General features: G+C 40.0%; 1 protein-coding gene across 1 annotated transcript in view; it reads right to left on the reverse strand.

Moving 5' to 3' along the window:
* The window catches only part of GLDC (glycine decarboxylase), a 45733-nt gene that overhangs the window by 21819 nt on the left and 5384 nt on the right, over positions 1-18530 (reverse strand). The window contains exons 3-12 of the mRNA XM_074570415.1: positions 14977-15112; positions 7438-7602; positions 5873-5950; positions 5029-5176; positions 4575-4771; positions 3968-4064; positions 3127-3232; positions 1955-2094; positions 1099-1179; positions 429-526 (exon numbers count right to left, since the gene is read on the reverse strand). Coding sequence (XP_074426516.1) covers positions 429-526; positions 1099-1179; positions 1955-2094; positions 3127-3232; positions 3968-4064; positions 4575-4771; positions 5029-5176; positions 5873-5950; positions 7438-7602; positions 14977-15112 — 1246 coding nt within the window. The remainder of the gene's footprint in view (positions 1-428; positions 527-1098; positions 1180-1954; positions 2095-3126; positions 3233-3967; positions 4065-4574; positions 4772-5028; positions 5177-5872; positions 5951-7437; positions 7603-14976; positions 15113-18530) is intronic.

An 18530-nucleotide genomic window follows, 5' to 3' on the forward strand; every position in this document is an offset into this window, starting at 1 on the left:
GAAAAGCCATTAAAAAAAAATTAAGACTGAGGATATATTTTAATATAAACTAGGTACTTCTTTACAAATCGATAATTTATGCTTGCTAATAGCAATATGGATGCAAAATGCCTATTATCTTTTGCTCAGAAATGCTATCAGTAAATATGGAATGTAAGGGCTCTAGTAAGTCTGTTGATACTACATCCTCGAGTAATAGCTTGTACAATTTAGCAGATTAATGGAAAAACACATCCCCTGCACGACCATGAGTATGGCTTTGCTCATTTAAAACGTGAAAAGATACCTAAAGATGCTACTAAATAGAGTATTTCAATGACTGTGTGAGTACAGCTACAAAACTGTCCTCAGCTGACTCTAATACCACTTTTGAAAGGAGATAATTTCAGATTCCATTAAAATATCAGATATACAGCAATTTCACAAACCTGCTGAAAACCTGATGTGTCAAGAATTTGGAAGTTCTCTTAAATGGGGTGCTAAGGATGCCTTTGGTTTCCTCGCCCATGCCCTCAGCAATTAGCTCCTTTGACACAAAGAAACATGGAGTCAAATACTTTCATGAAAATTTCTCTTTTCACAGTCAGTTTCCAATTTCCATTAGAACTAGCTTACACTACCAGTTTACCACAAGATTTAATCAGCTTTTTAGTTAAAAAAACCCACCCTGTATTAGCATACATACTTGTACACATCTAGCATGACAACAGCATTATATTAAAACTGGGTACAGATGTCTCACTAGTCTTCATCTTGGAAATATTGCTGCTAATTAATAATGACATGCATCAACAATTCCAGTGGGAGAGAAATAATTGACCACCATGTCCTAACCCTCACAAAACAAGTAACAGCCTAAACGCACGGTGTGCAAGCTGATCAAAAGGACTAAGTGTCACAATAAGAAAATGGCATTATTTGGTAGCATAGACCATTGTTATCTCATACTGCCTCTTTCTTTAAGAGAGGATCTGCAATTCTCAGCATTTAACAAATGGTCATCATATAGACACCCACTGTCCCAAGAGCAGTTTTGCTTTTCATGAAACTTCTAAAACATTCAGATAATTTAATCCATATCATCTATTGTCTACTTACCGCTGAAGACTCGCAACCAAAAATCCATAATATGTCATCTAGATCTTTCTCATTTACAGTTTCATCAAGTGATACTCCAAGCTATGGACAAAAGCAACAGTAATTATTCAAAGCTCTTAATTCTAGAGGCATAGGATATTTGTTCTGTTCAAGAAAAAGTATTCCAGAAACACAGGAAGAAAAAAAGGAAAAAGTCAACCTGCCCAACAATTTGTAAATGTCATTTCATTTTATGTAATAGATACATAATTTTATTTCACTTAAATAAAATTTTCCAATTCCTACCTTTCCCCTGCTAAACCATCCGAGCCAGATGTCTCACAAGCTTCAAGACTTGTGACCTCACTTCTAACGTTTTTAAGTGTTTTCCATTCAATAGGAAAATTGCCTATTTTGCTAGACTGCCCCCTCCCCCCATCCCATTTTACAGAAATATTAGGCTTTGCCAAAAGTCCTTTAGTGCCCACCAAAATGTGGTTTAGATTTCAATCTTTAAACACCAAACTAAAAACTTAACTAAAAAGTCTTTAAACACTGCCACGAGACCTGAATTCTAGAGGTCACCTTGCATTTCATCATTAAATTTTAGAGTCTCTCCACTCTAGCCCTTAGTGGCGTATTTAACATGAAACAATTAGGTCATCTTTTTAAATAGGCATAAAATGAAAATACAAAGATTATTTCTGAAAGTTAACGACTTCATTCTTTGTATTACCTTTACAATCAACTGATATATCTGAGCAAATTACAAGAAGTCTTAAATAATTTTGTTCTGTTTAGCACATGTGATGTCTAGAAACTTAATGCAGAAAAAGTCATAATAAAAGTTTTCTGAAAGGTTTAGGGAGTTGCTTACTCTGCCATCACTGTAAGTCCGAAAATTTATCTTTCTAAGAGCTGCCCTGTCCAAAACTTCTTTGACTGAGCATCCACACGTGATCGTCAAGGTATCAAAGAACAGATCGTGATGTAGTTTATGACCAGCTCGCCTGAGACCTATAAAAAACAAGTTGATTCTATTAGCTGCATACTGTATTGCTTGCCTACACAGTACTTGCATAACATTATTGATCTCATAAGTAAATGCTTTTACATAATTAAGCAGAATATTCCCCTTGTGTACAGGGCAGCAAAATCACCAACTTTTTAGTGAAATGTCACTGCACGTGAAATGCATCTAAATCAGATTCAGACCTAATTAATAATGCAGATTGAGTCGAGGGAACATCCTCCTGACACAACAGATTTGTAACATATACAGTAGCAGAATTCGTATATGAATGACATAAGGACGAAGTCACAGGACTGGAAAGAAAAACTGTATTATATGAATGGATATTAACTATCATGGAGCTTGCCATAACAAAGTTTAGAGTATTAGTGCATTTCACAGCAGCAAAAGGTCTTCCAGCTAACCTGGCAAATAAAGCATGGATAATTGTGGCAATCATTCCTCAGTTCCCAGCATTCGAGTTCTGCATAGCTCTTTCTGACAGCAATGATAGTCATGTCAGTGAAAAAAACCTATCAGGCCACACAGTTCAGCAGCAATCATTATTTCCTGCTACAGATTCTGTGCTTTCAGTCAGTGCTTAAGCTCTGGGATTTCAGTGTTCATAGCAGGTATTTCTTTAATCTCATTTATTACTTTTTTTTTTTTTGCTATGTTATTAATACTCTGTGCAGATTTCTGTGTGTAAACTAGGATGGTCCAGTAAGTGAAGTACAGACCCTGCAGCTGGAAAACAGCATTTGAATCTTATTGTCTCGGGACTCGCTGTGTAGACTTCTGTTAGTTTCCTAAGGAAACAGGAGTAATGTTTGCAAGCTCATATCACACAGATATCTAATTCTGGGGTGTCATTACGAGAAGTACGCAAAAACATTAGCTATGAATTTTGTTCTCTCTAGAGTTGAGAGAACACACATCAGCTGGCAAAAAACCACTGTAAGTTTTTTTTAAGAAGATGCATTATTTAAGAAGTTGTAAAGATTTAAGAATAGTTTCTGCAAACATTAAACACTCACCTTCAGCCAAGATTAGAGTAGCATTGTGTACCCGTTTTGCAATGTGCCTTAATCCATCAGACCCATGGTATACACCAAACATGGCTGCCATGTTAGCCAGAAGAGCCTAGGATTCAAATTAAGTTTAGGACATTATTATTATTATCAAAGATTACTGCATGTTAGCTTAGTGGAAAGTTTCTTTAGCACCCAGGGACAATGACATATCCTCAGCTGATGTTATACTTGATTACGTGTTGCCTACAAAACTGAAGCTGGGAAAGGCAAAATACTTTTATGAAACTGTAAGCACTGATTATGAATTCAATGCCTGTTGAAATGTGTCAGCAATTAACATGAATTTAAATTCAACTACTGCAGCAAAGACGTTTGAAGACTCTCAAGTAAAGCTAGTCTCACAGGAAACTCATTGTTTAGGATTGGTACAAAAGATTTATGGAATATCTCCTGAATACTAAGTAATTAAGCTCATTTTAGTATTAGTAATCCCTCCTTAAAATCTGGCACAACATTAAGAGCATGAGCAAAGCACTGATAGGAGCAGAAGAAATTAGGAACCTGTCTGGCTGAAGGTCTGTGGAGGCATGCAGAAGATAACTATTTTGTATAATTAATTACCCAATCATGGTATTTTCAAGGTATTTTTCCAAAGGAATTTTCATGGTATTTTTCCAAAGGACTCAAAACAAACGCACAAACATCAGGATATTTCAATGTTCTTCATTTTCCTAGTAAAAACTCCCAAAAGTAAAGCTAACTCAAATTACTGTGACGTTAGGACTACAAAGTTATGGTTTAACTTGTTCCTTTCTGCTGCCAAAAATAAAGCATGACAAGTTACCTGTGCTGTGCAGATGTTGCTGGTAGCTTTATCCCTCCTGATGTGCTGCTCTCGTGTTTGCAAAGCAAGTCGGTACACTTCCTTTCCATTTGCATCTCTAAATCGCAAGCAAAAATGTTGCTTCTGTTACTTAAATTACAGCAATTTAAGACATTGGGCTCTACGCATGCTAACCTGAAACTAGTTATCTATCCTGCTCAGCCTGCCCAGGAAGGTGGCTGAGTCACCATCCCTAGAGGTACTTAAGAAACATGTAGGTTTGGCACTTCAGGGCATGCTCTAGTGGCAGAGATTGTAGGTTGTTTGGTTGGACTCGATGATCTCAAAGGTCCTTTACAACCATGAAGATTCTATGATTCTATGATCCTTCATCCCACATTGCAGCAACTACTATAGGCAGTTCACAGCTTCATTCCAGACAAACGCAATTCTTTAAGCTTCCTTCCTAAAAATTGAAGGCAACTTTTATTCTCCCCGGTTTCCAAGAAAAAAAGGTGTTCGGTACAACACCACGGTCAGTTGTTATTCATAAAGGCTGCACAAGATGGTCACGATGTGTTTTGTTTTGATTTTCCTTGAAGACACTAACGGTGAAGGGAGCCCTTACCTCGTAACACCCACCATTCTGCCCGGCATCATTCTCACTAGATTTTCCTTGACAGCAAAGAATGCCGCGTGGGGTCCTCCATAGCAGAGCGGCACTCCAAACCTCTGGGAGTTACCCAGGACAACATCGACCCCAAATTCTCCAGGAGGCTTCAGAATACAGAGAGCCAGAAGATCGGTTGCGCAGCAGGCGAGAGTCTGAGAACAGAAGTGCATGGAACAGTTAGTCTCCTTTCTGAAGACAGGGTGTTTGCATGGGATCTAAGTTTCAACAAGATACAGCTTCAAACAGTTCCATATCATGTGCACAGAGCTGAGGTGCAATGGTTGTAATGGTTATCAATTGCATGGAGCTGGAGAGTAATGCTTTAGACAGTAGCTCATGGAATACTTAGTTTCTATGACTATAGCTGTTTGATGAATCAGACTGATGAGACCAATAAGATCTACTTTACCCCGTTCTGATGAGCTTTTTCAACAAGTTCAGAGAAGTCTTCCACCTTCCCTTCAGTGTCCGGGTACTGAAATAATACTCCACTGATGTCTTTTCCACTGAAATCCATCTCATGGGGTAATTTGAGCTCAGTAATAATGCCCGTGTAACTGGAAAACACAAAACATACAGAAGACAACATATGCAAACCACTTTCTGCCTGTGAGTGACACTTAATATGATGTTTTCATGGGCTTATATATGACTTTTTTCTTTAACGTACAGAGACTTGAACCTGCTTTGCAACGCTAAATATTGAGAAAGTTTCATGTCACAATATATAGTACTGAAGAATAATTGCATTTGATGTCATCATCAGAAATCTGCAGCAAAGCAGAGCACAGGATGCATAAGCTACTTGATATCAGCATTTTGCTGCTTTAGTATGTTTAACTTTGAGAACCAAGTCATGTTTTTAGAAGATTGTTACTTTAAACTGTAAGCTTAAATTGGATTTAGCTTTCATTAAAAGTTTTGCTATATAGGGTAATTAATTTCCTAGTTAAAAAAAATGACCAGACTGAACTCAATAACCAAATATATACATTTCCACAAACAAGGGGAAAATTAAATATTTTCTTTTTATCGGATGTTTGGTCTGCTTTTAAACATCTTTAATTACTTTGCAGTTGTATCTGAATGGAAAAGTAGAAGCAATGCCAAATTTTAACAGATTTCTGCTTCTATTTTGCAAAGAAAGCATAATCCTATATCCTAAAAATATTTGGTACATGGTGAAGAGTCACAGATGAAAAATGATTCAATGTAAGTGAAAAGATATGGTGGAAAATGGAGAAAAATTTTACTTCGCTCTAGTTTGGACCACTGCTATGGTTTGAGGGTGGCATCGGGCATCCACATAGAACTTCCTTCTTTTGTTGTGCCTGTTAAAAACAAAAGGAAAAAAAGGTTTGCATATCAAGAATATATTGTTTTCCATGGAAATAAAAATAATTTGTTTTCTAAATGTGAGTTTTCTTAAGTTAAAAGGCAGTTGTAGTTTTTGATTATCACAACCAAATTAAGTGTAAGATTGAATGGAGGTTTCTGGTTCATTTAGAATAAAAAAGTTCATTTCAGACACTCAAATGAGACTCATACCTGACAAAAATTAAAACAGACTACGAAACAAACAAGGAACCAACTGAAGAAGCTGCTGGAATGCCTCCACACCCACACACTCTTTTAAAGGAATACAACTGTGGTCTTTAATACAGATTTTCAGTATTGCCCTGGATAACCAAACATGAGCCATCAAAGCAGTAATATGGAGAGTAAGACACTTGCTTAGTTTTACCTGGTAAACACGATTTTATGTGAGATTGATGCTTTGAAAAACTGAATTGTTACAACACAGTCTCTGCTGTGTAACCTCCTTCCTGATATACAGTCCTACAGTGACCTTCAATCACCTCTCAGATTTCATTTGGTTTGCACATCCCTTTCAAATGCCCCTATGATACACATCCCTGAAAGTAAATTTGGATATACCAGCAACAGTTTCACTTTTAGATACTTAGGAGTGATGTGCTTCATTGGTTTGCAAAGCTCCTTTTAACCATGATAAAAAAACCAAATAACAGCCTGTCCCTGCTGCTCCCAGGCTCATCACAGGAGATACCAGCCCATCAGAGACCCATCCCCACAAGCACAGAGGAGCAGAGAGGCCCCAAGGCAGACAGGAACTCAAATTAATTAATTAACCCAGACAGACACACTGTCTGGGCACCCCCTGTGGGGGGAGACGTTATGGGATGCAAGACAAGAGCATTTGGGGATTGCAAGGGATTATGATGAGATGTTTAGGAGAAAAGGTATCCAGCTAAGTGATTCTGGGAGGAACAAATGCAGGAAAATAGAGGGGTGAGGGTATAAAGAGGGCCAGTGATATATAAATAATTCCCAATTGATGCACTTGCACCCAAATCATAGAATCATAGAATGGTTCAGGTTGGAAGGGACCTTAAAAATCATCTAGTTCCAACCCCCCTGCCCTGGGCAGGGACACCAACCACTAGACCAGGCTGCTCAAAGCCCCATCCAGCCTGGCCTTGAACACTTCCAGGGATGGGGCATCCACAGCTTCTCTGGGCAACCTGTTCCAATGTCTCACCACATCCACAGTAAAGAATTTCTTCCTGATACCCAATCTAAATTACCCTCCTTCAGTTTGAAACCATCACCCCTCATCCTATCGTTACACTCCCTGATAAAAAGTCCCTCCCCATCTTTCCTGTAGGCCCCCTTTAGGTACTGGAAGGCCACTATAAGGTCTCCCCAGAGTGCAGTCTGTCCTCATCTCTTGCTACATTCCTTCCAAACTCCAAAATTCCTTCCTGCTGTGATTTAACCATACATTTAAACATAGTACCTGTGACACAATTGCATGGCTTCTGCGGCAGCTGTCCCTTCATCCAGCAGGGATGCGTTAGCCACATCCATTCCTGTGATATCGCAGACCATAGTCTGGTAGTTTAGCAGGCTCTCCAGCCTGCCCTGGGACACCTCGGGTTGGTAAGGAGTATACTGAGTAACCCTGTAAGAAAAGAATTCTGAGTTTGGGTCTAGGAAAATAAATGTGTAATAGAATTATGCCAATATGTAACTGAGCTATGTCACAGGAAAAATAAATTGTAAAGCATAATTTGCTAAGTTTGTTAACGTGAAAGTTTGTTAGAAAACAGTTATTTTTAGATTTCTGTAATTTATTACTCTCCTGGAAGCCTGAGAATATTTTCTCTTCTCGTATTGACTTGGCTTTTTACAGGAGAAGAACTCTATTTCTATATTTCAAAAAGAGAAATTACTTTTAAAACAGAGGTGTGAGTGCAGGAGAGGGGAAACAGGTGCTGGGTGTGGGAGGATCGAGCCCAGTCACAGTATGCACATGAGAATCCTTGTTTCAATCGTATCTAGGTATTGTCATTATCTTTCAATAATGTTTCTGAAGCCCTTTTATTTGCCAAATCTTCTCACCTCTTACGGGAAGGAAGGCACTCGGCATTTCACAGAATCAAGCTCATAATTACGCAACTTCTTGTGAAATAACAGATTCCATATGTGTCAGTGAAGGGAAGTGAGACTGATGTAAGTTTTATCCATTGTCATTTGGAAAACAAAAGGTAGAGGCAAGGCAAGCAATTCCTTAGAAAAGGCAACAATCTAAGGCAAAACCTCCACTATAACAGCCCAGAAAAAGAAAGCAGCATGGGCCTGGGGATGAAAGGCAAGAACAGAGACCAGACTTTCCTCTCACTGCTGGAAATTTGCGTACTGGATTCCATGATGGTTCAGGACAGAAATTACACTGGTTTGAACTCAGAGTAGAGGCCAGAAAGAACTGGTAAGTGGAAACACTCATGGCCTCTGTTTTCTAGCAATGGAAGAAAACAGAAGTTTGTTTCCTGAGAGGGTGGTAGTAAGCCCTAGACTTTTGAAAAATGCTCCCGGGTGAAGGTATAATCTTTAAAGGGACTGAAGTATTTGGAAGCTCAAGTCAAGTAAAGCCAATAGAAGGTGAGCAACAAAGGTATTTAAAGAAAAAGCTGCAGAATCAGTGGTATAAAGCAAGATGGGAGGAGAAATAAAATAGTAATGCAAGAGAGAAAGTAGGAAAAAAGTCCTGAAGAAGAGAATGGAAGAGCTAGAAAGAAGGACATGCTCAATAAGTGACCTCAGAGGGTAATATATGGTGCTAATATATTTACTGTCTATTTAAATGGCACACCTGCTTATATTTCTCACACACAGTACTCAGTACTGTGACAGAAGGCAATAGCTATATATCAAATTAGATAACTATTGATGATTTTCCCAAACGAATTACTTATCGTCCTATACTTGACTGCACAGTTCACAAGTGAGACCATGTCCTGGGCTGCATGCAACATTGCTCATCTCAGTAGTAATATTTATTTCTTTTCTCCACAGCTGCTAAACCCACCTTTTGGTTTGTCAGATAAACTTTCAATCTGGGAGTATAAAGATTTGTTTTCTCGATGGCCCCCCTACCAACTTTAGGATACCCATGAAGGTTTTAAAAGAAAACCTGGCATCAAAGCAAGAAGTATTTAGGAAGCATGCTTTCATCCAAAAGCTAGGCCACTCACCAAAAGACCTGGCTTATGAAAGTGCAGAACCTTTCATGCTTGGGTTGGGTTTGTTCTAGATTTAGCAACGAAACAGACTATACATTAACTGCAAGATTAACAACTATGGCTTCTTTATAGTAAGGTTTGCCCTTGCTTCCATGCAAAGATTCAGAAAGCCCCACTATTAAGCACTATTCAATGAACTAGTTCTTGATTAGTACTTGCAGGTGTACAGTTAATAACATCTAAGACTAAGCCAAATTTATTTCTTCTTACACAGTAAGTTCTAGCAAAACAGATCACCCTGTATCTTGCTTAGTGATTTTTTTTCTAGACTTTGACTGAATCTCTGGGTAGTTAATGTGTCCCTAATCAACACAATACGTTTATCGTGTTATAAATTATGTTGTTGCAGTTTTAGACACCTGCAAGACTAATCTCACACAATGGCAGACCTAGAATCGATTTGGATTTCCAGATATACAGAGTATTCTTTTGGAGATCTCACAATTAATAAGATTAAATTAACTTACTTTAAGAACAGACCGCTGGTAGAATATAAAGCCAACATACATGAGCCAGAGAAAAAAGATAATTCATACACCTGACAACACTGTAAAACTGAGACTAAAGTTCAGTCATGAATACATGTAATTTTTAAATTATCTGACTATTAGGGACTGGACATCACTGTTAAGGCCAAAACTGAAACAAAACAAAAATGAAAACAAAACAGCTGTGTTTAATTTAAATATGAACATATATAAAAACTGCAGTGTAGAAAGACACTAGAGTAAAGCTGTACAACTGGGAGCCATCCAACTGCAAGCAGTTCCATCCAGCCTGTAAAATTCCCAAATGCTGTACTGCATATAGAGCTCCAGGTGCATCACTTGGCACTTTATGCATCTTTGAAGAGCAGTTATAAGGGTGTTCCTAAAACAGTGTCTGACCCACGAGTTTGAGAAAGCAAGATAATCTTACGATAGGCCATTGAGACGTGCCAGTTTCCACTGGAAGCATAAACCCTGCCAATTTGGCATGCTTTGTGCAGCTTTGCTTGTGCGGCTTTCTGCATCCGCTCTACAACAGTAGCATAATGTTTGTATCAGATTTTTGCAAGGTATGCAGTAATTTTCGGAACGCAATGCGTAAGTGCCGAGTGCTACTAGCTAATAAGTTTAATAAGTTATACTACCAATGTTAAAGATTGCAAGTGTCCTTGGTACAGGTACTTTATTCTTACATATTAAACGTCTGGGGGCAAAGCAATCAAGTGAGCTGTACTCTGGAGACGTCTTCATCATGCTCCATTGTATGGCATTAGCGCAACTTTAAAGGCTTTCTTGATTTTCAGGGCCTGATAGGTATTTTTATCCATTTAAGCCCCCAAAATAAATACTACATACACTGTTTTGACGTATATGTTAATAAGAAGCCTATAAGTAAGCTAATTTCTGAAATAAAATATTCTTCATACCTTCAGTTATTCATTTATATTCATGGCAGGGAACAGAATTAATTTGGTATGCTACCCAGGAAAGAGTTCGGCACATTGGGTGTGAAAAAATCTAATGAATATGTTAATGTGGGGTACAGCAGAATAAAGACTATGCGTCCATACCAGCAGACAGGTGGCAGGTATTCATACATTTGAGGGGTCTGTGCTGAAAGTCACATAATTGGTGGTATGCCCCAAAACAAATCCTTCTGCCTGCATTTTGGAGTTGAGATGTTCTAAAGAGAAGGTAAAAGCCTGTTTGGAAAAAAACAGGCTAATATTTTTGGTAATGTCAGCTAAGTAGTGTATGGAAAATACTTCTAAGACTTCCACCCCACATTAGCATGGGATCGTTAGTCACAGATTGCTAGGAACAAGGAATTGTTAGCAGCAGCCAATAACCACGACCAAGGAAGTTAAGTATCAAGAATAAGGGACACTCATCCTCTACCTTCTGCGAATAAGTCAAATCCCTTACGTAGGAGACTGGAGTTTTAACTGCAGCATTTCAGGTCCACAGCAGAAATTCCCCTGCTTGTTCTCTAACTTTTAAAGAGTTCTTTGGATAATAAGTGACCTGAAAAATATCTACCCCAAGTGTTTTGAAATTGCTTCTTTCACGAATACTGAAGTATTCGTAACGAATGCCAAGCAATGAGAAACTACGAGTCATGTGAGAGAGGCAGAACCGAGCCGACACCATGAACCTGTGCTTGCAGCATTTCCCTGCGAGCCTTGCAGCATTTCCCGTTCCACAGCTGCGGCGTGAAGTGTGTTAGCACGGGAAGTGTTACACGCTCAGTAGATGTAAAGAGAGGTTTGATTTCTTGATCAGCTTCTATAAAGCCCGTATAGTTGCTTTTGCATGTGCACACACACACCCTCTCCCCAGCAAACATTTTGGCCTTCACTTCAGCCATCTAGAAGTCCAGCTTTTAGCTATCTAGTCTGACTTTACTGGACACTGCAAAAACAGTTTTCTGGACAGACTCTCCCAGTTGTTTCATTAACACTATACAATTTTTTAGGATTTAAAAATATGCAGTTCATTTTGGTCCACTTACTTTTTAACTTTTGCAAAAAGTGCGTGGGGATAAGGTGAAATAAAACTATGTATAGATTTACTGTATAGATTCCTTGAGTCCAAACCATACAACTTTTTCGTCAGTTCAAAAGTTTGAGATGCAAACAGAGCAGACAAGTTTAATAATACATAGATTTGGAGGTCTACAGATACATCGACTCATTTATGGCAACCCAAAGGACGAAAAATATAGGATCTAAGTAACAATGGCTTTTTACACGGACTAAATTGAGTCTGTTTGTTTGTTTGTTTTGGGGTTTTTTTAACATACATCTTTAAGCACTGTTTTTAGTAAAATAAAAATTACTCAGTAATAAAGATGACAGTTACTATTTCAATACAATACCAAAAAAAAGGATGTTACTGACTAGAGATAAGGGAACCTCCAAACAAGAAGAGCCAATGCAGGGTATAAGTGGCATTCAGTCTGTTGGAAAGTGAGACTCCACATTACATTTAGTTTTTCTGTTGCATCATTTCCGAGTTATAGTTCTTTTGAGAAATGTCAATGCTAAATGAGTATTTATATTCAAGCTTTAGAGCCTTTGTCAGGAAAAGTTCATCAAGACACAAAACCCCATTATTATTTAGATTAATACTGTTCATAAATATAAATCGGTACATTAAAATATTTTCCTTTTCTACATTAAAGGAAAAAGAACCACCAACCAAACCAATAACATTCAAATTCAAGTCTGTCACACAGGCTGTTCTTTTGCTTGTCCCAGAAAACTGAAACATCAGCTGGGAGATGAGAACAAAGGACAACAAAAAAAGTTTTTATAAATACGTCAACAAAAAGAGAGCCAAGGAGAATCTCCACCCCTTACTGGATGTTGGGGGGAAAGTTGCAACCAAGGATGAGGAGAAGGCCGAGATACTTAATGCCTTCTTTGCCTCCATCTTCAAAAGTCAGACCAGCTATCCCCAGGGTATTCAGCCTCCTGAGCTCGAAGATAAGGATGGAGAGCAGAACAACCCAGCCATAATCCAGGAGGAAGTAGTCAATGATCTGCTTCTGCACCTAGACACACATAAATCCATGGGGCCGGATGGGATTCACCCAAGAGTACTCGGGGAGCTGGTGGAAGAGCTCACCAAGCCTCTCTCCATCATTTATCAACAGTCTCGGTCAACAGCGGAGGTACCAGATGACTGGAGGGTGGCTAATGTGACGCCCATCTACAAGAAGGGTCGGAAGGAGGATCCGGGAAACTACAGGCCTGTCAGCCTGACCTCGGTACCAGGAAAGATGATGGAGAGGATTGTCTTGAGTGAGCTTTCATGGCAAGTGCAGGGCAGCCAAGGGATCAGGGCCAGCCAGCATGGGTTTAGGAAAGGGAGGTCCTGCTTAACCAACCTGATCTCCTTCTATGACCATGTGACCCACCTTCTGGATGTGGGGAAGGCTGTGGACGTTATCTGTCTGGACTTTGGTAAGGCCGTTGACACCGTCCCCCACAGCATTCTCCTGGAGAAGCTGGCGAATCATGGCATAGACAAGTGTACTCTTCGCTGGGTTAAAAACTGGCTGGATGGCCGTGCCCAGAGAGTTGTGATTAATGGGGTGAAATCCTCTTCACGGCCAGTCACCAGTGGTGTCCCTCCGGGCTCAGTTTTGGGGCCAGTTTTCTTTAATATCTTTATCGATGATCTGGATGAGGGGATTGAGTGCACCCTCAGTAAGTTTGCAGATAACACCAAACTAGGTGGGAGTGTTGATCTGCTTGAGGGTGGGAAGGCTCTACAGAGGGACCTGGACAGGCTGGATCGATGGGCCAAGGCCAATGGTATGAGGTTTAATAAGGCCAGGTGCCGGGTCCTGCATTTCGGTCACAACAACCCCAAGCAACGCTACAGGCTTGGGGCAGAGTGGCTGGAAAGCTGCCCAGCAGAAAAGGACCTGGGGGTGCTGGTGGACGGCCAGCTTAACATGAGCCAGCAGTGTGCCCAGGTGGCCAAGAAGGCCAACAGCATTCTGGCTTGTCTCAGGAATAGCGTGGCCAGCAGGAGTAGGGAAGTGATCGTGCCTCTGTACTCGGCACTGGTGAGGCCTCACCTCGAGTACCGTGTTCAGTTCTGGGCCCCTCTGTACAAGAGGGACATTGAGGTGCTGGAGCGTGTCCAGAGGAGAGCTACGAGGCTGGTGAGGGTCTGGAGACCAAGTCATATGAGGAGAGGCTGAGGGAGCTGGGCATGTTTAGCTTGGAGAAGAGGAGGCTGAGGGGAGACCTCCTTGCCCTCTACAACTACCTGAAAGGAGGCTGTAGAGAGGGGGGTGTTGGCCTCTTCTCCCGGGTGACTAAGGACAGGACCAGAGGAAATGGTCTGAAGCTGTGGCAGGGGAGGTTTAGATTAGATATTAGGAATAATTACTTTACTGAGAGAGTGGTCAGGCACTGGAACGGCCTGCCCAGGGAGGTGGCTGAGTCACCATCCCTAGAGGTATTTAAGAAACATGTAGATTTGGCACTTCAGGGCATGCTCTAGTGGCAGAGATTGTAGGGGGGGGTTTTGTGTGTGTGTGTATGGTTGGACTTGATGATCTCAAAGGACCTTTCCAAGCATGAAGATTCTATGATTCTATGAAAGTACAATATTCTTAGCCTCTTCATAAAGGACTTAATCAAGTATTGCTGTCTACCTGTTTTCAGGCACCAGTGAATTATTTCTTCAGACAAGAACATACTTTATGGATACACATTCAAACTCCGAAGGTCTCTGGTTTAAAAAAAAAAAAAATCAAAAAAGAAATACCAGAAGAAAAGCCTTTACGATTTTCAAGGCTTCTTACTTCCTCATAAGCAAACCATAATCAGTGTATTGCATAGTATTTAACTACCTCCACCCAAAATTGCATGCACCAATGGAGGGGGGAGCTGGTTTAGATTTAGGCAGAAGCTGGGAAAGAATTACTTTAGTTTAGGAGTTAAGTCTGTGTACTTCCTTAAAGCAAATATTCTTCTTTTAGTTCATAATAAATAGGGGCTGTGAATAGAAGTCATAAAAATCAATGAAAAATTTTGCAGAAAAAGCATCTTCTGAAGTCAAAAGTATTCTTTTTCCTCTCTAGTTTCAGCATGAACAACACAGTTCCTACACTTACACATCAGTATCAAATACATAAAAGCCTTAGTAAAAAAAAACAGCTATGGGGTATATTTGCCTATGCTGAAACGAACTTTAAACATGTATTTATACATACGCATGTGAAAAGAAAATGTTGTACATTACCATCCTGCATTCTCCAACAAATTCCGTGCAATGGGCTGAGGCACTGAGCAGTTGTAGTAACCCATGCCTATATAGGACCTCCATATCTTGTTCTGGCTTGCAATATTGTATAGAGTTTCAAGGATTTCACTTTCACCTAATTGGAAAGAAATTATGTCAGAAAACTACAGTTACATGTAATGCTAACAGTTTTTAACTAACTGAAATGCCTTGTAGGCCTGTGTAAAAAAAAAATGCAACATTGGTGCTGCAAGTATGAACAGTAGCAGACTAAGGTAGAAACCAAGAACAGTAAAGATAAAATCATAATCTGGTAAAATATTCTGGGAAAGTTTAAATTCTGCCAAAATTCTGGAAAACACAAAAATTGAATAATAACAGGATTTCAATCATCATGGAAACAGCAGCGAGAGAAACATCTGTAGGAAAACAGCTTATGGAGCCCTTTTTGTGCTAATGCAATACACATTCTGGGTCTCTTGCACGTGCATTAAAATGTGTCTCAGAAGACACCTTTTATTAGCTAAACCTTGCAGAATCAGCACTGGATGAAGCCACAGCCATCCACAACTTGATTTAGTGTTTCTCACGCTGCACAAAGTGGGCTCACACCAAGCACCCAGGAACAATTTCTTGGCATTAAATGACGTGATTTTCTTGCATTTCCCTTAAATGGTTGATAAAATGGAACAGTTATTTTCATTCAATTTTAGTATGCTTCACCAGTTTATTTAAAAAAAAAAAGTGTGAACATAGTATTTCTTTGCTTAATAAATTCCATTTCAGATTATCTTTTAAAGTAAATCTGGAGAGATTACAGCAGAATGCTTTTGAAGTGTTCAGATGGAAAGCATCCACACTGCCTCCCTCCCTCCCTCCCTCCCCCAACTATAGTTTAGTCTTTTGTCTTGCTTCTACGTACTTCTCAGTGTCCTGAAGGCTGTGCAAAAAAATACATTCAGGCAACCTGTTCCTAGCAGCCAATGAATAGGGCTGCCCACCCAACATCTGCCAAGGGGAAAGACTTAATACATACTTCAGTACCTGAGGATGCAGAAAGACGGTCGGTAGGCCGTCTAAGATTACGCAGAGAGACCGACCTGCCCAACCTCACAGACCTGAGTGGAACTGGACACCAGCCCTCCTAGGTGAGGGCAGCAGATCTTTTTTTTTTTTCTCCTTTCCCCCCCAAAATCTGACCTTGGAAACTGCTGTACTGGAGCAGTTTCACCAAGCTGTTCTCATTCTGCGCTGAAACTGGAAAAGCAGGCTTTGGAATATAAGGCTACAAATCACCAAAGGAGAATAGCTTGGGCCCTGGAGGTCTCTCAACTTTTTACTCTCCATAAGTTACGAGCAAGAGCGATCAAGTCAAAACAGTTAATGCTCTGGAATCCGGTGGCAAATAATTTTCCAGGTTTTGAATTAATTTCTGCTGCTGCCATAAACAAGGATTTTGTAACTTTAGCTCTGATTTCAAAACTCCTCTCTCCTCTTCCTTTTACTCAAAGTGTTACTAGGGCATTCCATATATAAAGTTTAATTTTTTTAAAAAATCTGGTTTTCAATTAATTTCTTCCACTGCCACATTATACCTTCCACAAAGTTATTTTTTTACTGATCTTCAGTTCTCACTTCAAAGTTCGTTTCTTCTCTGCCTTTTACTCAGTGTTACTATTAGATCTAACGTATAAAGATTAATTCCTTGTTTTCAGTAAACTGAAGTTCTTTTAGGAGACTCAAGAGTTTATTATACTTGAACTTAATGTCCAGGGCAAAGTTTCTAAAGCTCAGTGAGCGGCTCCAGTCCCCCATACTCCTCCCACACCGTTTATTCCAGACAGATGCACTTGTTTATTTTCAGTGAGAGTTTTAACACTGTGGAGATCTTCCTCTGCCATTTGCAAACCAAAAGTTTGAGGAAAGATGGTTTGGGTGTGGTTCGAGAGGGAGGGTTGTATTCTTGCAGAATTCAAGCATCAACGATTTTTTGAAAATGGTAATGAATTTGCTTGTTTAACTCCAAATGCAGTTGAAGGCAGAAGTTGGCTATCATTTAACTTGCTCACTAGCCCAATGTCAGAGACAAAAATGCCTTAAGAGTGTGATTTCTGCAGTAAACACATACCACAAATACTGTACTACATGCCAGATAGCATTTCCTTTGTTTGCCTGACTGGACGCTTTCTTCTTAGAGAGTCATTTCTCAGCAAATACAGCTAACAACTACCACATGAAGACACCGAACTTACCCTAGAATTCTCTGAAATAATACCAGTTTCCAAAATGATTCAAGGCACAAAGCAAAAAGCCTAGTGAGACTGTAAGCAGCTTCGGTAGCAATTAAGCTTAACAGTAGGTCCACGTAACATCTAGAAGAGCAGCACCAATAGGTCCCAACGCTGAATATATTTTTGATTATTACATTTTTATGAGCTATCTGTGAAGACAGTTACACTATCAGTTTCAATCAAGGGGCTGGAATGCTGGCAGGCACACTCCAGCTTCACCCCACTTACCCTGCTGCTGTGGTCATTACGATGGCAGCAGCAGCACTACAGCTCCAACACACATCTCCCATTTGCCCCTCTGAAGAGACCTGGCATGAACGCTCCGTCCCCTGCGCCCCACGCTGCCCTGAAGTAGCTCATCACAGCTCATCTTTAGGAAGGCAGCCCATAAGGAACTGCACTCCTGAGTAACAGAAGTCACTAGTCCCTGATTTATCTGCACAGCCCTGCTTACCTAAGACCAAACATAAGTCCATGTAGATTTACGATGATTTAATTTTCACAGATTCAGTGTTTGCTTTACACTGATACGGCTCTGAATTCAAGTAAAGTAATGTAGACACAGGTGAGGGAAATTAACACATCTGTTGTGGTCCAAAGACTGGAGAGCAAGGGAATGAAACCATTCTTAATTGCATCCCTGCCACTGACGGGGGGAGATGGAGGAGACCCAGCCGGGCTCTTCACAGTGATGCGTGGCAGAAGGGTGAGAGGCAGCGTCACAAGCTGAAACACCAGATGCTCAAGATAAATGCCTTTATCTTGAATTCATTTTATTGCGTGTAGACTATAAATTCTTTAAGAACCTTGTTCAGCAAAAAAGAAAATGCCAGCTAAGTCACTGCAGTTGATCTTTATTCCCCTCATCAACACATTACATAATATGATCAAAGACAGTACCCAGAATAAAGTTCATTGAACTTGCAGCACTGCTATCTTAGAACCGTGGAGAAAATTCACTGAGGCTCCTGGTAGCAGTTCCGTGAGCACACTTCATGACTGCTACACCCATGGGTAGAAAAGGCAAAACATATCACAAAAACACTAAGAAGGAGTCAATTATGAGAATATAAAATGATAATAATGTTATTTCTGCTGGTGTTTTAGGGGTTTGCGCAGCAGATTTGCCTTGAACTTGTGAGATGCCTGTAAAATAATATAGTGGACAAAAAAGAGAGAGACAGACAGAAATCACGGCTGCAGGGGCAGCCTGAGTTATACAACTTTAAACTTACAACACAAAAGGGAGGAGACTATTTGCCT

The sequence above is a fragment of the Larus michahellis genome, chromosome Z (assembly GCF_964199755.1).
Source record: "Larus michahellis chromosome Z, bLarMic1.1, whole genome shotgun sequence".
Taxonomy (NCBI): domain Eukaryota; kingdom Metazoa; phylum Chordata; class Aves; order Charadriiformes; family Laridae; genus Larus; species Larus michahellis.